This window comes from Fulmarus glacialis, unplaced genomic scaffold (genome assembly GCF_000690835.1).
Source record: "Fulmarus glacialis isolate BGI_N327 unplaced genomic scaffold, ASM69083v1 scaffold23523, whole genome shotgun sequence".
NCBI lineage: Eukaryota > Metazoa > Chordata > Aves > Procellariiformes > Procellariidae > Fulmarus > Fulmarus glacialis.
Genome location: NW_009202636.1, coordinates 3997 through 31103, shown reverse-complemented (window position 1 = coordinate 31103; position 27107 = coordinate 3997). Strand labels below are relative to the sequence as shown.

Here is a 27107-nt window from a genome sequence, read left to right as displayed (position 1 = left end):
CCTGCGGGTCTCCGGGTCCCTCACCCGTGCGGGGTCCCGGGAGGCGGCGGGTTGCCCGGGCAGGGCGCGGGTCGGGGCTCGGCGTGGGAAGCGTTCTCGGGCTTGGCTTTTCCCAGTGTGCGGGCATCCCCTGAGCCCGGGTGGGGTGGGGACGGCTTCCCGAGGGCCCTCAGACCAGCCTGGGTGAAACGAAACCCCCAGCCCGCTTGGGACCCCCCCGGCGCACCGCCATTGCACTCGCCCCGTTACCTGTCAGCGTTTGCTCCCGCCCTCCTTTCCCTGTTACCTTTGCTTTATTCGCTTGTCGACTAATCCCTCTCCAAACAAAACGACTTTTGTTAGTAGGGCATAGCTGGGACTTGCGTGGGACTTGCACTTACACACGGCCCGTTATGTAACAGCGCTGTGTAAAAATGTATCAACTTTAGAACGTGAATTTCGGGCTAGTTTTGGTTTGCGTGGCTCGTGATTTTAGGATCAAGACGATCTGCAGAATTAACTTTTTTATTGTTAGCTATTGCAATGAAAAGATTACAGAGAGGAGCAGCGTAAGAAATCGGGTGGATTTTCAAAGACGGAAGGGGATGTTCTCAGTGGAGCTGACCCTCCCTTTCGCTGGAAGCCCATCTGGCAGGTGATCCCTGGCCTGCTGTGCTGCGCTGCTAGTGAGCTGCTCGGAGGCATCCATGTCCGAGTTCAGCAGTGGAGCTAAAAGGCTCTCTGAGAAACCTGGTTTCCAGTTTGGAGCCCCGAAGGGGGTTTACAGGCTCCTGAGTTCCTGGGGGTTTGGGCTTCTTTATTCCCTCTGAACAGAGGTGGTCTTCCAGAGACCACACACCCACATTCAACCGTGTTTTAAAAGTGACACTGTTGTTTCTCCTCTTGCAGTAGACTCAGAAAATTAAGAACAAAAAAAAAGGCAAAACCAAGTGTGTTTGCACAAATTTTCACAAGAATGCTGGTTTCTGTGAACTAGGGATTGTAACAATGCTGTGTGTCTTTCGTGAACAGGTGGAATCACTTTATCCACGTCCTGGCTGGGTTGAATTAGATCCTGAAGCGCTGTGGAGCCAGTTTGTTGGTGTAATAAAAGAGGCTGTACAAGGTAATGGCTTATAAAGTTTGAGAAGTTAATGAATTATTCGTCAAAATTAGTAAAGTTAGATAATTAGATAATAAGATTATTTATTTTTTAAAAGTACTGAAAATACATCACTGAGCACAGGTCTACAACATGCTTTAAGGCCTATTCAATCATTATGTAAAATGGGACACTTCAATTACTTTTTTCTTTCAGTGGGGCCAGATTAGGATTGAAGTAGAACCAGAAGCAGTGTGCGTACTCGATTTACATGTCGGTGACAGCGCCTTGTTGCTCCAGCTTTTTGTATATGTATCCTTCCCCAGTGTCTGTCTGCCTTCCTCCAGATGCTTCTGAGTACGAACAGAGAGTAGGTTTATTTTGCCTTCTGATTCCCCATTATTCTACTGCCGCTCTGTGTGTGTGGATGTGAGTGTTATGAGAATGAAAGCAGGATGCTGCATAGTTGTGCTCGCTCGATTACAACCCGATATTCCCACTTTCCCCATTCAAACTACAAACAGTTCTTACCATCCAATTTCTGTATTACCGTTCTTTTCCATTTGTACTTTAGCCTAAAATTTTCTAGTACTCCACACACTAAAACACGCACAACTCCCTTTTCTGCCAAACTTCTGAAGTTTCCCCCCCTACCTTTTCTGGATTCTGCTCTAACTGTGCACTTGCTCTCTACAATTCCCACGGCTTTCCCATTATACCAGCTCCAGCATTTTGTGATCCAGCATGGATCACTTTCTGTGCCACACTGATGCCGTGGACCTGTCAGCTGCACCCCAGCTTGCTTTCTCACAGTGCCCCAGCCTCCTTGTCATGTGTGTGTGTGTCATACTTTCTTTCAGTGCCTAAAGTTCCTCCTGGTCAGCTCCTCTTGCAGTTTGGTCTCCAAGTGTTGCTCTGCCTCCAAGCCTGGCTCAAGGCAAAACTGCTCTTGTCTTTTCCTTTTGAAGGCAGCCTAGGGGACAGGGAAAGTAACCATTACTAGGTGTAAGCTGCAGCTGATTATTTTGGGCTCTTGTTCTGTTTTCTCAGCAGCCACAACTGTCCTGTCGTAAGAATAGCGATGCCACCTCAACCCCTAGAGACCTTACTAGCTTCCTCCACTCCCGTTCTGTGGGGCAAATCAGGAAGCAAGATTTTTCAGCTAGTTTTAAAAGGGGAAGCTTTTCTTGTGGCCAAGCTGTGTGCACTGTCAGCAAGTCATTTTTAAGTGGTTATGTAATGTAAGTGAGCACAAGCCCAAACTGCTGTCAAAAGAAGCAGTCCCACCCTCCTTTTTACAGGGTTGTTTCAAGTCCAGAGCAGTTTCCTGAGTCAAATCACTGTGCAGTTGTTTATGCCAGCAGAGCTTCACGAATATTTGTGCCAGCGCAAGAGAGGGTGTGGTACCAGGGGCAGGAATGACTGTCATAGGAGACAGGAACACTTCAATTTACAGGGCTTGTGGAGCTGAAACGTGATTCCGTGCGCGGGTGGATGAGCTGATGTAGTTCAGTACTACCTAAAGGTGGAAACTGCTTCTGCCTGCATAGTCCCACCCCTGTCTCACACTCTGGTACTCGTTCAACCGTTCCAGGAGACAGCTTAGCTCACCAGCGTAGCTGAAAAGTATCTGTGCTTTGTCTCGTTTTGTTTTTCTCTTTGGTGGAAGTTAGCTCTACTCTCATTGGGGTCTAGAGAGCATGATAGTTGTCACAGGAAAAGCAGTGGGAGTGTGCAGCTTGTGGAGATGGGGAGGAGTAAGACATGCCACTCGAATCCGCAGTGAGCTGCGGCAGTACTGGTATGGCTTTGCCTTCAGTTTAGACCCAGCTGCTACTGAAAAAGAAATACTGCCATTCTTAAGCCACCCACTCCCAGGTCCTCCTCCCGTAACGCTCCCGCTACCAGCAGCACTTGTGCAGGCAGTTGGAGCAGGAAGCCTTGCGAAAGCACTGATTTAATTTTGGGCTGATTGAGGGCCCTGATACCACTGCCTGCGTGAATGCAAGGACCAGTGTAAGGGAAGGTGCAGCAGCACGTGTAGAGGTCAGCAGAGCAAGACATGCCCTTTCTCTATGAAATCCCTTCTGTAATTGTCACTTGCAGGCTGTCGATTGTAGAGTCTGCAGTATATGCTTATGCAAATGAGTAACTTTGCACATGAAAGTTAACATAAGAACATGTACGAGCAGGGCCTACTTAACCTGTGATTCGCTCAAGTAGCAGGATTGAGAGCCCTTCAGAGTAACAGTACTTTGGACAAAATAGGTAGTCTGTCATTTAAGCGGAATTTCTTAATGTATTTTTTTTTCACATAATTTTGCTTCTGGAAGCATGCGTGGAGGTGCTTGGAAAGCTGACCAGAGCTGCTTTGAAAACAGCTGTGGACATACTTAATTATTTACAGTTATGTGTATTAGAAAAAATGTTCTGTAGCAGTTATTTGAAGGTAAGGTTTAACAGCAAAATTGGTGTATACCCAAATGTACATTTTTATACTTCTGAATTTGAAGTATACTTTGTTGTATTCAGTGATAAGTGGTTTAAGCAAATTTGTTCTTACAAATTTTGAAAGATTGCTTGAGGAATATAATACTTAAGGTGAGACATATTATTAAAGTGATCTAAAAAATCATGGCATACTGACATTAATCTCTTTACTGCCTACAGAATCAATCTAGTTTTGTTTCTTTATGGAATTTCTTTCCACTAGTTTGTAAAGGTACCTACTCCTTCTGTTTGTGCTTTCGTTCACGTTCATCCATGTGAAATGCACATTTTAATTGATTATATAGACATATGTAACCTGCCTGCCTGTCTCTGGGATTGTTCAAGTAAAGTATCAACAGGCCTTTCAGAAGGTGGAAAGGGTCAGTGTGCCACAACTGCTTTTGTAAAATACATAGGTTTATTCACCTGGTTTGGAATCAGTTGGTCTGACTCAGAGTTCGCTGGTATTTCACTGCTCTAGCCACTTAGTTGGCCAGTCTGTAGAGATTTATATTCTTTTAAATTATTAATTTCCTAAGTATTCCATAGGGTTTATAGTTACATTGGAAAAGTTGTATTTTCGTTTGTTTCTTCACATAAGTGCTTTTTTTGTGTGGTTTGTTTTTATTTTTTAGCTGCGGGACTTCACATGAGGCAAATTGCTGGTCTTGGCATCTCAACGCAGAGATCAACTTTCATTACATGGCACAAGTATGTATATTGTGTGTTGTTTAAAATGAATTTGTATTAATTTGTATTCATAGAAGCAGACTGTAGAAATGTTGAACACGGTCAAGTCACAACGTGAAAGCAACAAATGTCAGTCACTCATATTCTCTTGTGTTTGCACGGCCACACCTTACAGCAGTTCAGAATGGTTTATTCAAGTGTATGTCCTTTTTGTTTTGTTCTTACTACTTTGGAAGAGATGAATACATATGTATTTTTTAATTCTGGTGAGAAGCCTCACACTCAAGATGTCCACATGCCTATTACTAATTCCTCAAACCCACCAGGACAATATGCATTTATTTTAGGAATTGACCTAGTGTTAAGTGTCCTGACTGGAAATGGTGAATGATGTTGAATTTTTTGGGCAGTGTATGTTCTGTAGTTTTAAATGGGAATGTTCAAATACTGTTTTTCAGGAGGACAGGGAAACCTTTTCATAATTTCATAAGTTGGCAAGACTTAAGAAGTGCTGAACTTGTGAATTCCTGGAATAAGTCCCTTCTGCTGAAGGTAAAACTGTGCTAAACTAGATATTGCTTGGACATACTAGAACTGTTTTATTTTTATGAAGAGTAAGGGCAATATATGAAATACTGTAAGTGTCCTGTTAACATGTTAATATGACGTGCTGTGCCTAAAAACATTTAACTGAGCAAGATTAGCATGGACAAGTACCAAGAAAAAACGCAGTACTGATAGCCTGAAGGTAATTAATTATGGGAAACAGTATCTGTAGGCCTAGCACGCATTTTGTTACTTTTTAGTCTTTTTGTTGTATTAAAATGTTGCATGTTAACACTGCTACAGCATAATTTTTGGATGTAGGTAGTTCCTGGCTGGCAGTGTTTTGGGTTTTTTGTTTGTTTGGTTTTTTTTTTAATGTACTCTTTGCTCAGATTATCTGTAGAAGGTACATCTTACGCTGCTCATTGCCTGTGCTTCATACCTTTAGAAGAGAAAGATTTGCTCTAAGTGAAAAAACTGAAGTTACTTTTCCTGTAAGTGGAAACTAACTAGCTCACTCACAATAAGAAGTTAAATTCTTGGGTTTGCCACTGATTTCTTTTGTGAATGAGAACCTGATTAATGATTAAATTGTGGTTAATCTAGTAAAACATGATTGAGCCTGTCTACTGTAGAACTTTCACTGGAATAACAGTATGTAACGCTGTCAACCACATCGTGCATTGTGCTCATATAGGTGACCTGCTTTCGTAATCTCTACCTATCTCTATCAGTGTGGCAGCAGAAGTCAGTAAAACAGACTTGCTTAGTGCAGCTGCTTTTTCCTGTGGTATTTGTTGTGGGAAGGCTATCTGTTGAAATCCTATGTAAGGATTCTCTAATAGAATTTTAGCTTTCTGAATCTAATCTCATGTCAGCAGCTTTCTTCTGTCTTGCCATCCTTTAAAGATAATTGATCAGAAATGTTTAAAGGGAGAGATTAAAAATTAAGTGACTGTTTTCTTTTGAAACAGGTAGTCCATGTTATTTTTACAGTGCTTCATTTCTTGACTGGGAATGATCGATACTTGGCACCAAGTTTTCTTACTTTTTCAACACAACAAACTTCTATGAAGTTGTCATGGGTTTTTAAAAACATACATGAGGTAAGCTGGAAAGGGAAAAATAATAGCTTTCTTAAGTTATAATAATGGCTAGTGACTTAGGTTGGTTGTAACCTCTTCAGTTTTGTCTTGCTTGTTCTTTTCCTCAAAAGAACCAGAATGAAAGATTTTTATCTGTGTTAATGTTCAAAGCCTGTCTACCTAAATATCTACTCATGTTTATCCAACTTTTTCCTCTGATTCTGGAAACGTGTAGTAGCAAAAAGTTTTCTTCATGCATAAGAAACATAATCAAATCACCTTATTTCACTTCATATAATTACGCAGTTAGTAATTGTACTTTGTTTTAAAGTTGTTTGCACTCTAGTTTTGCACGACAATTGTATTGATTTTCAACTGGCACTCTTATCGTTCCACTCTGCATTATTCCAGTGTTTACAGTTTCACGAATAATATCATACTGAACAATCAAATATTGCAATTTATTTCGCATTCTGTTGTAGTGTAAATTGGAAACTACACGTAAAATAAGTTGTGCTGGAATAGTAATAGAATAGTTTGGGTTGGAAGGGACCTTTAAAGGTCATGTAGTCCAACCCCCCTGCCATGGGCAGGGACATCTTCAACTAGATCAGGTTGCTCAGAGCCCCATCCAACCTGACCTTGAATGTTTCCAGGGATGGGGCATCTACCACTTCTCTGGGCAACCTGTGCCAGTGTTCCACCACCCTCATTGTAAAAAATTTCTTCCTTATATCTAGTCTAAATCTGCCCTCTTTTAGTTTAAAACCATTCCCCCTTGTCCTGTCGCAACAGGCCCTGCTAATCTAATGGACTAATGAACACTGAGCTATTTGTTACTGTATTCTTTGCTCTAATCCTTACCATTTTCCTTGTTTCTTCCTATTGTATTTATAACTTCAGTCATCTTATTTTTTATGTTAATTTTCAAGTTATTTTTTAAGAAAATCATCGATTTTCTACCCTGTGTAAAGAAACCCCAAAATCTTTTGAGTTTTGTCTTGTATTTTCTGTCACAAAACTAACTATTGAGAAGGTCAAGTATAATTTTTTACTGGCATGTTTTGGTTGGACCTGTTGACAATGTCAGGTGTGAGTTGGGAGGATTATAGAATTGAAGGTTATGCAGCTGCCGCGTTTTCAGTGTGAGATTAACGTTCTCCCATGTTTTGTCAGGCACTGATATTTAAAACATATGACTATCAAACCAAGAAGCTCAAAAATTCATGGTTCTTAATTACAGAGAATAATGTATTCAATCATGTTTTGAGTGAACTAGTTCATATGTTCTTTTTCTGAATTATGTAGTTGTACACAGTATCAATTAGTAGAAATTGGATGAAACCTGAATTTCCCATTTTAAAGCGGAAAAAAATCCCAAGGAAAATAACATTTTGAGCTCCTTACAGACATCATAAACCAGAAAACAATGGTTTTCTATTGTTCTCAAGCACATATTTTAAAATACACTTGTTTCTTCTATTTTTGTTAATTTTTTACTTAAGTGCAGTATGCAGGACCTTGTTTTCTTTATTCACCACTCCTTCACCACTGTTACAGTTGTGACTATAAAGTTTCCCTTCTTAAGGCTCTGATGCCACCGCAGTAGAAGATTAATTGCTTTTCTTGCCTTAGCAGCAACTGTAAGAAACTGTGCTTATTCTCCTTTAGGGGCATGAACTGTAGGATAACATTACTTACATAGCCGACTCGCACTTCTTTAGAAGAAATACTGGTAATCAGAGACTTATTTTCTGGGGACATTATCATTAACCATGAAGAAAATGAGAAAAGGAATCAGGAAATATGTTCCTCTTTATTGTACCCAGTTGTAAATACTTCTTTTGTATGTATATTTGTTCCCAGGCTGAGGAAGCTGCCAAAAAAAATAACTGCTGCTTTGGAACAGTTGACACATGGTTACTGTATAGATTGACTAAAGGTGAATGTTACAGTTCCTCTTAAATATTAATAAAACATACTGGAATCTAAGTAATGATGTTCATGACTGTCATTGATATTTCCTAGAATTCAAATACTTTTTTTTACAATTTGTGCTTGTTTTATAATTGATGAATATTGTAATATATTTACTGTTTAAAAAAAAAAAACCTTCTGAATTAATTATTCTTTGGGCCTGCCTGGCAGGGTAGTCAGAAAGGGAGATAATTATTCAGTGTAATCAACCTTTTAAGCATTTAAGATTTAAAGAGCACTACCAGAACTAATTGGCCTTGATTGAAGAAAAGTACTTGTGAAAGAAAAAGAACTTACAAGCTTCTGTCCTGAGGACTAATGCCTGAGCAATTGGGTAGATTATGATAGACAGTGATGCAATCAGTGTTGTACATGTTGTCAAAAGTACCTGTTTTCTTCTAGCCAGTTTCGTGAGGTAAAATAAGGTAATTAATATATACCCATTATAATGAGCAGCAAGTAAAGTTTGTGTGCTCATTGTATCATTATGACTTTGCCTATAGACATTCAGTTTATATTTCGTGGGAGCCACTGAGATGTTTAAAGTATGTTTAAAATGACTCTTAAATATTTGGATATCTAAAATCTTACTTTGTTCTTTTTTTTTATGGTAGGTTCTGTGTATGCTACAGATTACTCAAACGCCAGTGCTACAGGCATTTTTGAACCCTTTATGGTACGTGCTGTTCTGAAAAAATGTTGTTGCTATTTATTGTGCTTCTGAGAGAGTTGCTGACATTTTTACTTTTTCCATATTATTTCAGAAATGTTGGAACCCCACTTTGTGTTATTTACTTTCCATTCCAATGTCTGTCTATCCTCCAGTGAAAGACACAAGGTAACCATGAAGGCATATTTAAAAGAATATTATACCTGTTAAATTAATTGCCTTTAGGAAAATACTACATAAGCTGCACAGGCAAAGTAATATATATATATACACAAAAAAATGAAATTATTTTTATATGCAGCTGTACTTTTTTTAACACTACATTCAAAACTTTGTTTTTACTATCAGTATTTCTTAAAGTGATAGTTTTAAGGCTTTCTTTAAAATAAATCGGTAGCATTACCTTTCATATGTGATGCAGACCCAGGCCTTATATATCTAGATTTCATTTTAACAAAAAGGTCAATTTAGTGTTGTGATGTTGCTCCATAACATTTGTTTTAAGCTTCAACTTTGGATCAGCTGACTCTGAAATATTTGGGGTACCTATTCCAATAATGGCAGTGGTGAGTGAAAATGTTTTCATACTTAAATCTGTATATTTGTACCTATATTCTTTTTATCTAGCTTTGTTTAGTAAGTATTCTCTATTCCTTCTCTGTGACTTAACTACATTAGAATTGATTGTTGAATTTTTCTCCAAAAACTCAGTTTACAGCCTTAGGGGGAAAGGAGGAGAGGGGAATGGGAAGGGATTTCTAGAGGTTAAGGTCCATTAAGGTTAGATGACCAAATGATTAAGCACTGAACATAGGACTTAACAGAGCTGGGTTCTGCTCTAAGCTCTGGTAACATCTCTCTTTCTGGCTTAAAATCAGTTGTTCTATATGAAGTTGTGTAATGGGGTCCATCCTGGCTTGACTTCAGTAAGACTCTACAGAAATGTGAGAGTATTTGTTAATAGATCCACTTGTGGTACCTTTTATGTCTTTTTTTCACTAAAAATAAATGGAGAATAACATGTTCTTGCCTCAGTAGTTAGGATTTGGATAAGAAAAACCCATTATTTTTGTAAAGTGATGACTTGTAGAAAAATCTGCTTGAATTGAGCTAAATGGAAAAAAATGTCATCTATCTAACATTAATTTCTCTTGCTGTTTTTAAAGAATTGTAGACTCAATTTATCTGTAAATTTACTGTTTCACCAAGGCACAAACATAAGTAAACACATTTAATAACCATCATCATTGTTGAAAAATGGAGCATGGAATAATTTGGTACAGGGGGATAGGAGGGAAAAAGGAAGGTGAGACCTCAGAATTTCAACCTCCTATTTGGGGGAAGAGGAATTCAAGCCAAGCTACTCTGTTCTGCTCCCTGGCATTGCAAGTGCCCCGTTTATCCTTGACAAATACTAAAACATAAAATACTTCTTTTGTTTCCATAACATTTTTTTCAGTGTTGCTAGCAATACTACAGACGTTCACATTGTGTCCAAACTTGGTGTAATTTGATTCTAGTGATAAATCTGACTGTTGGAATGGCCTGCAAATACTTAAGAAATTGTAGATGAGTCCTCTCTTAATGCTCAATTCCTTTCTGAATCGTTATTTATATTCAGAACTCTGAAGTATTTGCATTGATATTTTAAAACCCAGTTGGTAGCTAACTTGTCGTATTGTTCTTGTTGGTACGGCAGGTAGCTGACCAGCAGTCAGCCATGTTTGGGGAATGCTGTTTTCACCCAGGAGATGTCAAAGTGACGATGGGAACAGGGGGTTTCTGGAATGTGAATACTGGAGAGCATCTCTTTGCGTCACGGACAGGTAAGCTAGTGAAATTTTAGTTTTAGAGTATTTCACGTTACTTGACAGCTGTTAATGGTGAGGGTACAAAAAGGGATAAAACAGGGCTATGCTTTTCCTTCTGTCTTTAGCTGTGGAAAAACAGCTTGAAAGTGTTTTCAGAACAGAAGACTGTGGAAATTTTTAATTAGAAATGTAGATCTTGGTTATCCTGAAATATGCTTCTCAAGGAGAGAATTTTAAGTAACATCACTAATAATTATGGCTGCTACCTGCATCCCTCCTTTTTTTTTTTTTTTTTTTTTCACCTGTTCTTCTTGATAGCAGTATTATACAGTGCAGGAATGGAGAAAAAGGGGATTGGTCCTCTGGCTTCTCACATCAAAATGTTCCAGTGGATCGCTGTAAGTTCCTCCTCTTGAGCCCTTATGCTTTGAAGTACCTGCAGTGAGATAATGCAGTATTAGCAATTATTAATTTTCTTTTAAAATACTAGAAATGGGCTCCCCAATGTGTTTCTAGTGTTTAAAACTCTGTTGTTCTGAACATTTGTGGTCTGTCAAGCTTGTTAATTTGTCATAGATGGCTATTTGTCAAAAGAGCAACAGATGATACTGAAGTAAATTTACCTGCACAATCTCTCTCTATGTGTCATATTTTTAAACAGTTACTAATTTCAGGAAGCCTACATTTTAAAATGGGAGGGGTGGGGCTGGGGAGGAGGACAGCACTGTGCTAAGGAGACTTTTACCAGCTAAAGTCTGGAAGGGCCTTGGCAAATACAGGAGATGTGTCAGAACTGAATAGCACGGACATTGAATTCCCCATGAATGCAAATGCTTTTTAGGTTAATTAATGTTGTCATTGTGATAATACTTCTACATAGGAAATCAGATGTATGTAGTCTGTGGAAATGTAATAGCAAAAACATGCTGTAAGGTTTTTCCATTTTGTTTTCTTTTAAGAAAATACATGGCTATTGTGATCTGATAGGAGTTGAAATCTTTAAGGCAGTGCTGTGAAACTTCTACTGGTTTAGGCTGTTATTTATGTTAAAATTATTTTCCCTATGTTCTTTGGCTCTTCTGTGGTGTGGTTAGTTAGGACAAGGTAGGTACCTAGCTTTCTCAGTGTCCTGGGCATGAAATGTAATGTGTTCAATCTTTAAAGTTGACATATGTATTTAAGACTGCGAGGTGAATCCCCACAGCATCCTTGTGCAAGCTATTCATTAGCTGCTGTTCTAGTTTTTGATCTACATTTAGTTGCTATATAGGACAGTTAAAAAAAAAAAATTAGTTCCTTGGAGAAAAACACTTCTCGCAATTCAATGATGGCAACATGTTGTATAGATTTTAAATCTACCTTTCTGGCAGTCTGATAGTTCGGTCATGCCAAGTGTCATGTTGGTCTCTTCCCTAAAGATGATCTTACACTACTAGAGATTCTGGTGTGAGCATCTTTAGGAAGGCCATCTGATGGACTTGAATTCTCTGTCCCTAATTAGTTGTCCTTCTCTAGGACTTTTGGCTCAGTGAATTGTTTGGTCTTGTTGCTTTGCAGCTTCACCTTTGGTAGAAAATAAAGATTGTAAGGGAGACCTGCACCAAGGATCTGGAGATATGTATATCACCTTTTTCCTTTCAAGAGGCAAATACAAACTTTAATCTAAATAGGTACTGCTAATTGTTGTCCCTTGTAAGCACCAGAGTCCCTCCAGCACTAACCAAGTTTCTGCAATTGCACTGGTACTACCATGCCACTCTTTTGGACACAGGCAAGCAAACTGGAGATGATTCTGTGTATATTAGCAAAGTCACCTTGTATATTAGCAAAGTCACCTTGAAAAAGTAGAGAGAATCCCTAGATCCTTCTGATGCTTTTCTGGTCCTATAGTTATTGGGACTTGTTTACTTTTGTTGCATTACCCATGATCTCTGAGTCCTGAGCAGGGTCCCATAAGGTCTGGGTGCTTTCTTCAGTCCAACAGTTACGGTACTTGGGTTGGGCAAAGCTTTTATTGCAGTGGCCACTGAATGCTTAGGTTCTTATCGAGTGAAAAACCATTCGTCCAGCTGCAGTGCTGGAGAACATCTACTGTTCAGCTAGATAACGAAGTCTTTTTGCTTTAGCATTAAAAGCAGTACTCTGCAGGACTTTTGTGCTATGTCCTTACTAATACAGATATCAAATAAGAAGGTCTTTGTGTTCATACGGACAGTTTTAATTAGTATGTCTCTCTTTTCTTTGTTAAGGTTTCAACATATCTGTGGGGGGGGCAAAGGGGAGAAGAAATTGTCAGGTTTATCCTCATTATTGGCTGTTTATTTCTAATGTAATAATATCTTCAAGCAGACAGCTCTTTGAAAGATGCTGTACTGTGTTTTCAAATAAACTAACAGTGTTTGCCCTATGTATTTCTGCCTTTCTTTTGAGAGATAAGGAAAAAAAAAAATTCTAAGTCATTGAATTTTTTTTTGAGTCACTGCAAAGCCAAAACTATTTGGTGGAAATCATAACTTCCTGCAGATCCCATCATGTAAACCATAGAAGTGCTAATCTTTTGTAGTTATAGACAAAGTATGTCACCAAATATTTTTAATGAGTTTGGATGTTTCTTTTGTTGTTTATATTAGGCAAACATACAGGTAAAATGCTGTAGTTAACTGGCAGTAGCCTTTGTTGGGGACAAGGATGGGCAAATTGTGGAACTTGTTTTCTGCTTTCTGTGTGAGGAAGCATTGCATATTGAAAAAGGAATAAAAAATATCACTTTCATCCTTTTCTATGAATAAGATCTGTATTCTAAGTTTGTGTTGCTTTTTGTTTGTTTGTTTATATGTCTGTTTTAGTATTTGTGCTTCCCATCTGAAAGCCCAGCCTTCATGTTTTATGTTTTGGGGAAGTAAATTCTGACTTTTTAGAAACCATTGGGGAAAATTAGATAGATTGAAAACAAATAGGAAAACATTGATAAATTTTTAAGTATATACAATCTCTTATCATTTAAAAAAAAGTAAGTGCAGATAGCTCTTCTCTTTAGCTTAAAGAGGGGTTTTTTTGTAATTTGATAGTGGATTTTCGTTTTAGATTAATTTTGGTTTAACAAATCGTTGTTCGAGTATCTTGTAATCCCATCACTAAATTTTTAAACAATACGTTTAACCTCTATCAGTGACATTTTTTTAGCTTGAATTCTGCAAAGGAATTGAATAAAACCTACTTTTTTTTTTTTTAGTTGGGTTTATTGTGCGGGGGGTGCTTGTATATGTTTTTCTGGAAACATTTAACTAGGTGTTTTGTTTCATGGAAAATAATTAAGGTCTCTATCCACTGATTGGTTGGAAGATTGGGGAAGAAGTTGTTTACTTAACTGAAGGCTGCATGTCAGACATTGGTACTGCCATAAAATGGGCTCAGGATATAAGTAAGTAGTTCTTTAATTTTACAGAGGGTAAAATATAGTACTACTTAAGAAACTGTTTTATGGGGGTTTAGTTATGTTATTGGGCTTGGGTTTATTATCCATAATTGAAGAAATTAGCCTACATCTTTTGGACAGCGGAAAATGCACAGGCTCATTAATAGGTTCTCTGCTGAGTGTGTTTACTGCAGGGAGTTTGGTTTGCACAATCATCTCCTCATCAGACTCTGCCTCTCAGACCCTCCTACCTATGTAGGCTTTTATTTTCCTGAAACATTTTACTCCTCACTTGCTTTCTCTTGAACATGACAAACTTCCTGATGCCTTCTTTTGTTTTTTTTTAACCTGGTATCCAGACTTGAATAGAAATGGTGTAAAGGAGACCTGTCTGAAGTTAGATGTGTGCTGTTTTAGGGTATTTGGGCTATTTTAGGGTATTTGGACTTGAATTTTCAGTTGAGAAGCACAGAAATTGATTACTGATTAAGTCTAGGTAGGATGATTGTAAATGCAATATTCCACAAACAGTTGCTGTAATGCTTTTGAGAGATCTCTCGCTCTACATCTCAGAATTAATAACAGGTTTGAGTTACATGAAAATAACGTGAAAAACTTTATTTTTAAAAGTAACGGTGTCATGTATGTTGCTTCACATAGAAGTAATGTGCCTTTTGACAGTGACTATTATGTAATGAAAATATTTGCATTCCAGATTAATAAAAGACTAAGAAAAATACTAGCTCTATAGTAGCTGATGTTCAAAACCACTGATTATTTATAGGACAACTTTTCTAAGTGTTCTAATAAACTATTTACTTGGTTTACTTAGAAATGTAGTACACATTTACTATGGTGCAAAAAAGGAATTAGTGTCTCAAACTTTGGGTTATCTGGGAAAGGTTTTCCTAAAGTGTAGCTCACCACAAAATTTCACATTTCCTGAAGTTGTCAACTTCTGGTGCATATGTGCATGTACATGCTCATGTATGTGCCCTTAAGGATTAAGTATGACTCAGATTGGTCCTCAGGTCTTCATTCAACATTTGATTGAGCCTACAGAATAACAGCCACTAGTCTTTTGAGGAAATCGCTCAATTCAATACACAGTTCAGTGCTGCAGATAGAAGTATCAGTGGTACATATATAAGCTTGCTACTTCAAATTCCATACTTAAAATGGATACTTATCCATATAGAACTTATCCATACATAAAATGGATATTATTGGTATATGCAGAACAATAGTATAAAGAATTTTTAGCTAGACAGTAGTGAAATGGACATGACCTACAGTTGTTACCACAGGCAAAAATTGGGGAAGTTTTAAAGGGAGATAAAAAAATAGGCATGCTGCTATAAACACTTCAATAAGTAAGACCTTTATTTTCTGGAAATATGATTGCAGAGAAGCAGAATTCAGAAACTTTTATCAGCTTTACGAATAAAGAGAAGGGTAAAACTTTTGCTCTACAGAAGGAAAACACAAGGTAAGCTAATGACCTCAGTAAGGATGGTGAGGCTCAACGTGGATGAAGATGAGACATATAATAGTGGTAAAGGTTTGGAAATAGGAGTTTCTGCAGCAAGACAAGCTTAGTTTACTGGGCTTCTTTTAGTGGGATCAGTTCACTTCTAAGAATTTTGAAAAAGTAGTGTGTGGAATTTGAAGGTGAAGGCAATCTTACATAATTTTTTCATTTTCTGTCCTGACATAGAGGTACTATATATAGTTCAGTAACAGCAAATACAACAAGAAGGAAAAGATGTGATTTAGGCTTATTAGTCTGGGCACAGTAGAACCCAAAGCTCTCAAACAAATTTATGAAGGTTACAAAGGTAAATTGAAACTCCTGGTAAGTTACCAAGATGGGTTTTTCAAAGATAAATTGAGCTACTTTAACCTAATTTATCTTTGACAGGAAAATTTACTTTTTAGACAAGAAAAAGCAATAGCTGTCATTTACAGGAGACCTCTAGTCTTCTGTAAAAACACGTTATGTGGCCATATAAGGACATTATTAGTTAAAATACAGAAGATGGGTGTTAGTACATGAACTGCATGTGGGTAAAGAACAAGCTAAAGAGGGATGTCTATGAAATTGTGAAAGGAGATATCTGGCTAGACAAAGAATAAAAGTAGTGTCTGTTAAAGAGGTGGTATTAGGACCTACCTTATTTATATTTATGTGTCAGTTACTTGTAAAAATATTAAAGGTGATAAAATATGATGCGTATTAAGGACTATCCCTGTAGTCATTTGGTGCTTGGGCTGACAATAACAACATCTTTGGCGGGAAAAAACATTTTTTGTGTTTTGCAAATCTAGGTTTTTAGCATACTTAGGGTGCCATTGTTAGCATTCTCAATTCCCATTTATGTCTATTTGGAAAGCTAATGACCTCTTACAGGATGTAAAGATTAAAAGGCCTTAGCATAACAGATATAAGAGGATCCTTTTGCGTTTAGTCTTCATCTGAATACGTTGGGTTTTTTTAATGTGACTGATGGATATGAGATACAGGAGAAGTGATCATTTCCCTTGGAACATGTAGTTCGAGAATATTACAAAAGGAAATAGTCTAACTCGATCTTTGTCTCTTAGTAATGTATGAAGAAATTGAAGTAAATAATAAAAGCATATGACTTCCACATCTTTACAGATCTTTTCACCGATGTAGATGAAACAGAAAAAATGGCACAGAGTATTGTTGATTCTCAAGGCGTTTGTTTTGTTCCAGGTTTTCAGGTAAAATTATTATTATTAATACATTTGAGAATATATTTTTAATAACTCAGTTAAAATTTTAACTTTTACATGTTTAAATGTAGTGATTTTCATCTTATCACAGTATTTACTCTGTACTACTCGGGTTCTTATTTTCTGTCCCTCACCACAACATATGAAAATCATTGTCATATGAGAATGCTTAAACACCACCTCCTCCATGAGAAAAACCCTATGAAATAGGAAAATTATTTCCATTTTGCAGATGGAGACCTGGGGGACAGACAAACTAAATGACTTGCCCACAGTAACTCAGGCAGCGCCTGCAGAGACAGAAACTGGTCCCATAGCTTTTCTGCCTCATGCAAAGCCTTCACTGAGGCAATACTTCTAAGCACTGTTCTAAAATAATTCATTTTATTCTGCCTCTTTTCAAGATGTAGGTTGCAATTCATCAGAATACTTAAACATACTTAAATATGAACAAGATTGCAAGTTCTGGTGTTACGAAAAGCAAAGATAGTAATATTTAGAGACTTCTTTGATATGCAGATTTTAATCTGAATTAGATTTTTCCATTTAAAATAGGGTTTGTGCCTTGTTGCTGAGCACAATGAGTGAAGAGTTCCTGGCATTTGTTCTCCACTTTAGTCCCCTCCATTTCCCAGTAGCTTGCTTTTACCATCCTCTCTATTTGAGGAACTTCCTGCAATTGCTTGATCCCCTCTGGGTCACAAGCTCTGGGTTCTTTCTACTTGCTTTCCATTTATGCTAGAGACTTATGTGTCCTCATGTCTGTCCTTTCCACCTCCGATTCATGATCCCTCTTGAGTTTTTTATATGCAGATATGAGTTTTATATACAGATGTGAGTTACTGTCCCTGTGCAGAGGCAGCAACAAGAGTGATACTGATACTGCAGTTCAGTCTAGCATATTAGTCTAGATTGGAATTGATGGGAATTCCAGCTAACACATTACATTAAATGACAAATTGTGATAGCTGGGGAGCTGACATACTGCCTATTCAGCTACAAAGCAGTTGCTTCCAGTATGTGCTGTGGGGGTTGAGTAATGTCTGCCATCAGCTGGTTCTCTGATGTATAGACAACTGATGTTTGAGCCTGTCAGGTGTTCAAAAGTTACTGTGTTACCCAAACAAAGAAAAGCCATTAAGATGAAAACAGTATTCTTTTTTTTTTTTTCTCAAAAATCACCACCGTCTCTTTTCTCTTAGAAGTCTTAGATAGTAATTTGTTAGTTTGCATACATACTTTTTAGAGCTGCGTGGAATGTCTTCGACAGCTCATCTCGCTGTGTGGGTCCAAAAGTGCATTTTATTTTGATCTTCATTGGTCTACCATACTCAGTTTGATCATTCCTAGAACTAGTGTTTTTTCTAAAGAAACTTAACATCTTTAACCTCACCTTTGTGTAAGTCCTGTATGTTAATGGAACAAGGCAAAGAAAAATTTCATTTCTTCTGCAGGTAGCCCAGCTAGCTTCTCTCAAACAGCCGACCTAATCATTACATTTATTTTTAGGGGTATAAAACTTGATTATGCTGAGATGCTTCCATTTAGCATTTACTGTGAGTAATTGTGCTGTGAATAAGCAAATGTTGACCCATGTCAAATTTTAGTATTTGCAGACAGGAATCCTGAGGTAGACAAATGTTAGTCTGAATCTTTTTTGAACCTTTAAGTCTATTAATATTCAAGTTCTAGAGATGTTGGTAAAACCTCTTTTTTTGTTTGGTTGGGTTTTGTTTTGCTTTGCGGGTTTGTCTTCCCCTTGCTTTCTTGACGCTGTCTCCAGAAGAAACCCCAGCTAGCTTCTTGGTAAACATTGATTCAGTCTCTTTTTCCTGAATTCTAATATTCCCAGTCCAAATTTAGAAGCTGTACTTGGAAAACTGAATGAATTTCTCTTTAACTGTGACATCTAGTTACCACTAATAGTATCCACCAATGTGAATTTCTTTGCCTTTTAAAAGCCCTGCTTATTTCAGTGGAACGTGCTTAGCTAGTATACTCACAGTAACAAAATCTGTATCAATTTAGAAACTCAGTGGATTAAATAGTATGAAAAGGGACATGAACAGAGTTGAACACTTCTGGGACTGTAACATATGTCAGCTTAGCTTCACTGGCTAGATGCTAACTCAAGTTGATTTTATGGTAATGTTTTGTAGACCTCAAAACGATAGTGGTTGGGGAGGGTTCTTATGAAGCCTGTATGTTCGTTTCCTACACAGAGTAAAATATTTCTCTACTCACCCATATTAAGGCAGTAAGTTTCTTTCTTACTGAATTCTATTGCTGTGATGCAGCACACTGAAAGGAGCATCATTGTGAAAGTGTATTTCAAATTGAGTAAATATGTGCTTTAATCATTTTTCCTCTTACTTATTCTGCTAGAAACGGGTTTCCAGGGTTAATTTGCTGTGGTTAGTAGTAACAGCAAAAACTTAGGACTCTTCATTGGGGTGTATGTGTATATATATATATGCACTGCTACTTTTTTTTTTAATGATTGATTCTTTCAAGATACTCACCCTTATGTAGAATATGAGTCTATGCTTTTTAGTTTATTATCTTGTATATGAAAATCTGTAAATTTGGAAGCCATGGATCCTTACTATGCTACTGGGCTGGACAAGTGGTTCCATTCCTAGAAAGGGAAGGGTACTTGTATATGGAAAAAAAAGAATATTTTCTTTTATTTTAATGCAGAAGTTTCTTCTGTTTAGGAACTTTTGCAAAATGCCAGTTTTCCTTTTGACTGTATGTACCTATCCATACACTTGGGTTTTTTTAACGTATGATAGCATTTTCTTAATTTACTTTATAAATATGTGTGTATGTATTTTATAAGCATGAAATTCAAACTTCTGGTAAGTGTTGTCATAATTGATATTTAGCACAATACAGCTGGAAAGGATTGTTTCAATTTAAAAATGACTGTTTACAGTGAAAATAAGATTTAACATTGTCACAAACCAGATATGGACCAGCAAACTAATATTTTGTGATAAAGTTCATCAGAGGGGTGGAAAGGAGATTCATCAATCGTTCCTCCAGTTCTCCTGCAAAAAGAGGACAACTTAGTGATCATTAGAATTTTAGCTGGACTCTGTTTTTCAGTGTCACTGAAAAGAGGCTGCAGTATAAACTAATAAAAAGTATTACTATCCTTTTCAGTGTTACTTTTAAAAGTCAGTTCATCTTTTTTTTCAGCAGTTCAGAAGTGTTTTAAAAAAAAAAGCATGTGTGTGAAATCTTGCTAGAGAACAGCAGTATCAGTGTGCCCTGTCCTAGATACTTAAAGCGTACACTATATGTATTTTAAAGAGAAGTCATACAGATTAGTGTTATTTAGTATGTCAAATTTCAAAGAAGTCACTTAAACCTTTGAAAGAAGCTATTTAAACTGTTCACTGAGTTAGCTAAAATAACACTATATACCTCTTACATATTGTCTTCAATTTTCTTCTTTCACTATGCTGCCTGTAATTGTCGTAAGTCATTTTTTTTTCTTACTATTTGACTCCTTTCTCAAAAGCCTACAAATACAATTCACTGAGCTCATGGTGAAATCTTTTCTGCAGGTTTCTGTGAATGACCCATATTTATGTGCCTCTTTCATGGGGCTGAAACCTTCCACTACCAGAAACCATCTTGTACGAGCTATATTGGAATCCGTAGCTTTCAGGTACTGCTTATGGAATTATCTTCCTTATGTTTTCTTATGTTTGCTTTTATTTTGATCAGCAGTGTTAAATGGATACAGGGACGTCTCCAGTTTGTAAAATATAAATTGTAGTAATCCATAACTGTTACATTGAAAAGGAGTTTTAGCTGCTTTCCTTTTTTTTTTTTTTTCCTTTAACATTTTACAAATAAACTCATGTATATAGAAAAGGGTAGAGATCCTTTGTGTTTAGATCTTCTTCCATTAAATGAAATGGTTTCAGAACAAGTCAAACTTTCAGCCTTCAGAGGTTCTCTTTAAAGAACAGCTGGATAAACTCTGATTAACGCTCTGTCAGCCTACTTTCCTCACTCTAACCCGCTCGTTACATCAACAATTGCATCTTGTCTGTAGAAACCTATCATCAGTTTCAGGTGGGAATAAATATACCTTCTACAATGACTTGCTATAGAATGGGCCGTGATTTAGCTGTACTTGTGCCTTTGTAATGATGTATAACAAAGACCAGTTTCAGTCCTTCTTTTTTGTTTTTTTTTATTTATGCATTTTGGAAGCTTGTTAGCTATTGCAGCAGTTCTGACACAACTGAGGCATTTTTTGCCTTGTGTTTTATTTTCTGACTATGTAGATACTGGAAACACTTTATGGAATATGTAATGCTTAATTCAACTACATATTTTTTTTAAAGAAACAAACAGCTTTATGATATCATTGTGAAGAAGGTACGCATTCCTCTTCAAACTATTCGGTAAGTTCCGTGTAACTTTTAAATTTGATATATGGGAGTTTGATTTAAATAGGTGTGAACTTTATTACGCATTTTATCTTACTGTAAAAATTCTGCTAAGAAATAGATGACTACCAAGCCAAATGTTAATGTAATTTTAAAAGTGGCAGTAGAGACTACCTACGGAATGGTCAGTTATTAATTAAACCATTGGCATTGGTGATTGTTAGTAGGTGAGTAATAAATTGCTCTATTTTTTTTAAAAAAAGCAACTTCATGTTTGCAGGTAGCACTAGAGCGCATATAGCAATGCCTTCTACAAAAGTCATTCTACCCTTTATTATCATTCTTTCACACTGAAATTTTTTGTGGTGAGTCTGTCACAGACTGAATATTTTTTGAAGACATCGATTAAAACTGGATCTATTTGTGAGGGGAAGAGGAAGAATATTTTTACAATTCAGTTGTCAAGACATTGGTTTTGCTTCAGTCTTTGAAGAAGCAAATCAAATTTAGTGAAGTAACCGTGATCCCTAGAATATGCTTTTCACAATGTCTTGGAAAAATTTAGCTGAATTATGTGTTGCTGGAAAACTACGTTGCACATTTCAGTAGGTACTTCCTTTGGACAGACCAGTTGTCTTTAGAGCCTCAAGCACTCTCACGCTGAGAAAGCTCTCCAAAATTTCTCCTTCTGGCAGCCAGGGGTCCCCGTGATACCACAGTCAAGAACAGAGAGGAGCACGTTCCTGTCCCTCTTGTGGCTTTTTTTCTGATACCCATGCAAAGGAAGAAATAGACTGGCAGGCATGTAGATAGTTGAGAAATCAGAATTTTGAGTAGTGGAAGAAAAGTGAAAGTACAAAGCGGGGGGTGGGGAGGGTGTAGAAGTTTCTGTCTTCCATCACGTACTGGGACAGAGTAGGCAAAGATGAAGGAACAGCCAGGAAGGAAAAGATGAAAAGTATTGGAATTTTTTATTCCTTAGGGAGCTTTTTTTACATAGAAAATTGCATCCAAAAATTTGAGAAGTCATATTAAGACTGCAAACTGAAAAATAGGAAGTGTGGAAGTACTGCCTAGGGAACATTAGAATTCTGATCCCATTTACACTGTAATGTAAACTTTAAATTGTATGATCACGTTCTGTTTTATTCATTAATATAAAATTGCTGTTTCATATAGTGACTGTAATAGTTAACTATGATCAGTAGCAATTCAGCTTGTGGATTAAGCATTAGAAGATAATGAGATACACTTAATGGGTTTTTCAGTAGGGTTGTAAACTGCTCTCCAATCCTTTTGTTCTCACATCTTTAGTATCTATCCATTGCCTTTGATTTTGTTGTTGTTGTTGTTTTTACCCCATAAATATGTTCCTTCCCTTTTTATCTGTTGTCCTGTATCCCTCGTTTCTTCCCAGTTTCTGGCTCCTACAAGCTCCTACAAAGTCATCGTTTTCATTAGTCCTCTGCATTCCTATTACTTCTCTTTGCTTGTCTCAACACCATCAAGGAAAGCACGGAGAAGGAACCCTCAGTTTTAGTCCTCATGTCTATGTTGTAGCAGTCTGCAGCACCCTTTACAAGGATGATCCTGGTGGTCCCTGGAGTCCTGGAATGTCATGTATTTACTTGTTCTGTGAAATAGCACATCCCCCAGTCAAATGGCATGTAGGAACTTTGAGCTAGAAGATGTACTGTACAGACTGAATCTTCAAAGTACCTAGCAGCAAAACTTACCTAAATGTAAAACTGAGTATTTGGAAATTTTCTTTCTTTTTTCCCCTTGTAGCTTGAATCAAATGGATGTCTTATTTTTACAGAAGAAGGAAAATGCATGTCACTTGGCATTAAGAAAGTGACTTTGCCAGTTAAAGGTTTTTATGCTGTAGTGTAGAGGTGGTAACCCTGCTTAACTGTATGTACAAACAAGCGAAACCCTGTAACATCGCCAATCAGGCAGTGACTCCTGATTTTACTTTCAGAAACAGCCAAAATATTTATGCAAAAGTTTTCTGAGGCATCATGTAATATAGAAGATTTCAGCTGGCATATTTGAATTGAAGATTTCTAAGCAACTGTTAAGTGTTATTACCCAACGCTTTCTATAGTAATAAACAGTAGATGTCTTTACTGCACCACATTTATAGAACAACAGTTCCATACCTGGCTGGTATTGGAGTCCAACAGTATAACAAACCAATCTATGACAATTCAAAGATCGCTTTTTGTTACAGTTATTTTTTGTTTGCAAGAGTGACTACTTTGCACCACTAGTAATCACTCTCAGATGATTAAAGATCAGCATTGACAAGTTCTAACTTTCTCCATTAAAAGGGTCGTCGACATGATGCAATTAGGAAAATAGATAGATGGAAGCCTCATTCTCATAAAAAGAAGCAACTGTGAAGGCATTTTAGCTAACTAGTACAAAGATTTGGTAGTAATGAAAAAAATACTTTTCCAGATCTGAGAACACTTGAAAGGGTTTGTTTAATGTAATGGTTTTGACTATTGTCATGTTGTGGTGATAATTATATAAAGGTTCTGTTATAAACCCTAACATTTCAACCAGGATGATGTATAGTTTTAGAAGACGGAGCTTTCAAAGTTTTTGATAATGTGTCTGTCCTGTGTCCCTGTCTGTCTACCATTCCTCCCCCAGTTTATAGGCATTCTTCTTTTTTTCCTAGGCACCTTGTGCTGGCCTTTAAATTTGCCCATAAAATGGAAATGCATTTGTGCATGAGTGATGGGAAGATTTATGCATAGGTGTGAAACCCCAGAAGTTGTTTTCTGAAAAGTTGGCAATAAGCATTTAAACTAAATGTGTTTTTTTTAACTTCTTGTTCCCCTCTCCCTATAGAGCTGATGGAGGTGTCAGTAATAATAGTTTTGTCATGCAGATGACTGCAGATTTAATTAATAAGAAAATAGAAAAACCTGCAAATGCAGACATGTCTAGTCTTGGTGCAGCTTTTCTAGCAGGCCTTGCTTCAGGTATGTATATATTTAAAGGGGTTTTGTTTTTCCCTTCATAATGCACGTTTGTAAATATGGAGAAAAAAAAAAATCAGAAAAAAACAGGGCATAACTTCAAATAATTGTAAAAACTCCCCAAAGGATTTACTTTAGCCATTTTTGTGGGAATCCAGGGTAAGTAGTGTTTACGTTTCTCTGCACAGTGCTTTGTACCCATGTACTTGTATTTGATGGGCCAAAGAACAGATATCATACATAAAGCAAATCAAGGACCTTATTTGTATCTCTGACACGAGATCGGTGTCCGATTTGCTGAGCAGTTGTATGCTTGTTTAGTTTTACATTAACGAATAGCGACAGTGAGTTTAATGTGAAAAGTATCTGCACATATGTTTGTGAGATTCATTTACATTTGGAAGGATGTACAGCTGGAGAAGGAAGAGGTGAACCCTACCCTGCTGCCTGCCTCCTGCCGGACGCGGACACTCGCCTTCCCTTGCCCTATTCGCCGCGCCTGGAGCGGTGCTCGGTGGGGATGGATCACGTGACAAGGAAGCTGCCGTGCTTACGTGCAGCCCTGTCATTCCCACTGACCCTGCGTCCTGTCATCTGTGAACCGAGTCTTTAAGGTTTTCACAGAAATAAACGCAATGGAAGTACAAAATAAATTATTAACAGGGAAAAAAATCCAGCTCTACTCACACAGAATTGTTGTATATAATTAACCAGACTTAAAACTACAAACTGACCATGGTTTTGCTTAATGGAAGTATATGTTGTAGGTGGTATTAACTTCATTCAATTGCCTTGATATGTGAATAAGACAACTGTAAGATAAAAAATATATGCTCAGGTAAGACTTACTCAGCAATTAAAACTGTAAGAAAGCTGCAGCCCTTGATAGACAAGAATGATTCAATAGCATAAATTAATCTGAATACATAACACCAGCTGTTTTCTGCCATTTATGCAATTTTTAAGACAATAGGAAAGCAGCTAGTGCTAAGTCTTGGTTTCTGTGGCCCTTCCTCATTGAGAGGGATCTGCGGCCGAAAGCAGAGTGTGGATGAAACCTAAGGGAACTTCAGTGTACCAGGACTGTTCCTTGGAAACCGTCCCAGTTAAGCAGATGTGCTGTTGTCAGGATTCCAAAGAAGTGGATGCTATTGGAAAGGAGTTTCACAATGTTAAAAATATGCTTCCCTCTGAGAAAGTTGTTGGTTGAGTAAAGAAAAGCTGTCATGATTTCTTACTGTGTTTCTGCTTTGGATCTCTTGGAAATAAATTAAAACAACTCAAAAATAACATTTGCAGTTGAGTTTGAGAATGAACTTTCTGTTTATAGGATTTTGGACTGACAAAGAACAACTAAAGAAGCTAAGGCGAATAGAAGCAGTTTTTGAGCCCCACAAGGACTTGGAGGAATACAAACCTGCTATGGATACCTGGCTACAAGCAATGAAATGCTCCCTGCACTGGTAGAAATTGGCATTTTAATTATAGAAGAATTAAAATGTTTTAATTCATGTTTTTAAAATCTTGGCATTAGCGGGACAGTAAAAAGCATAACTGAAACTTCTGATGGTGTATATATAAAGTTGTACGGTACTCAGTTACCCCCCTGCTGCTAGATTACTTACCACACCACAATGAACCTTCGTATCATCCCTGTGACAGCTGTAGTCCAGCTGCAGCATTTGTGTCCCTTCAGTGACCTCCTTTGGGTGGCCCAGCTGCTTGAATCCTACCATGTACTAGAGATGGGGAGTTTTTTCCTATGATGGGTTTTCTACTGAGGAACTCGCCTCCCTTCTGATCTTTAAAATCTTTGGTATGTTAATCGTCAAGGAAGGGTAAAAGGCACATACACTTCCCTAGGCATTTCTAAGAAATGTAAAGTGATTTTTGGGGGGTGGGTTGTGATTAACTTGGTTGTGTACAAAGATACTTTCTTATTAGTAGCCTGCTACCACCTTTTGGTTGACTTTGTCAGGAAGCATTTGACGCAGCTCTGTGATGACATTTTTGTGCGCTAAATTAAGATGAAATAAAAAAGCAAATAGGCTTTCAGTACTCCATTAAAAAAAATGTAGCTGATGGTTCCTATCTAGCTTGTAGCTCAATTTTTAAAAATTTTATAAAGACCAAAAGCTATATTATCTGGCATGGCTAATACAAATACATTAAAAGTAGTTACAGGTATGCTATCAAACTTGTAAAAATCTGTAGTTTTGAAAATTACTATTTTCAAGACCATTGTTAAATCCTATTATTATTAGCTAAAAGGGGGTCAGAAGTCTATTTTTGAAGCTATGAATTACTTTTATATTTTTTAAACAAATAAAATTAATGTGTAGTTAATTATTATGTATTTGTTAATCACTAATCTTAGATTATTACAAATTTCTCAGAAATATGTGTAAATCAGTTTCAAAAATGTAAAATTATTAAACATTTTCATTTCAGAATAATATCAAATTCAAGCTGTGGGGGATTGTGTTCCACAGACACTGGAGACGAAAAACGTTTATAGATTTAACATTATTGAAGAGGGCCGAAGAAATATAATTCACTTTTTCTCGTGCTGAAACATGGAAGGTCAAATAATACACCATTCCCTCAGTTTCTTTCACAGTCAGCTACCATGAGTGGGAGCATCTATTCTAGCTGTGTTCTTCTTCAAACTAGATCTTATTTGCCTGTCACCCTTAGCTTAACGTACCATTTTTCTTACTCTTCTGTTACTTTCTGTCCTTCAACCTGTGCTACATCTTGGCACGTTTTTTTTTCTCTGGGTATCATTCAAGTTGCAGAGACCATTCTCTCCTGAACCTACTTTAATGGGAATCCTGAACTGAAGTCCAGAAACAGGTCTCTCTGCTGATTTCTAGTAATATGGCAGACTATACCATCTATTGTTGATAGCTCTGTAGATACTGCTTTTTTTTTCTTTTTGGACCATAAAATACGGCTGTCCAGGTGCCAAGACTCTTAATATAAAGTCCATTGATGAGGTTTCCTCCGCTCCTCCTCCTGCTGTAAGGTAAGAACCTGTAGTTACAGGATATGTGGAACACTTGCTTTGCTTCAACACCAGTGTTCAGCTTGTGATTTTCCCAGTCATCTCAACCTCGCTGCTAAAGAAAATGCTCATTGGCAAGAAGGTTCTACTAGGCCAAACAGAAGGGCTTT

At 37.3% G+C, this 27107-nt stretch overlaps 1 protein-coding gene across 1 annotated transcript; it reads left to right on the top strand.

Moving 5' to 3' along the window:
* The first annotated feature begins 1014 nt into the window (after window positions 1-1014).
* GK5 (glycerol kinase 5 (putative)) lies at window positions 1015-25409 on the top strand. The gene is made up of 15 exons (XM_009574367.1): window positions 1015-1105; window positions 4207-4282; window positions 4720-4813; window positions 5782-5913; window positions 7759-7834; window positions 8484-8545; window positions 8634-8707; window positions 9045-9105; window positions 10239-10365; window positions 13667-13771; window positions 16428-16513; window positions 20101-20204; window positions 20893-20952; window positions 23800-23933; window positions 25261-25409. Exons 2-15 carry the CDS (start codon window positions 4221-4223, stop codon window positions 25395-25397), a joined length of 1314 nt encoding a protein of 437 aa, XP_009572662.1. The 5' UTR covers window positions 1015-1105; window positions 4207-4220; the 3' UTR covers window positions 25398-25409.
* Window positions 25410-27107: the final 1698 nt, after the last annotated feature.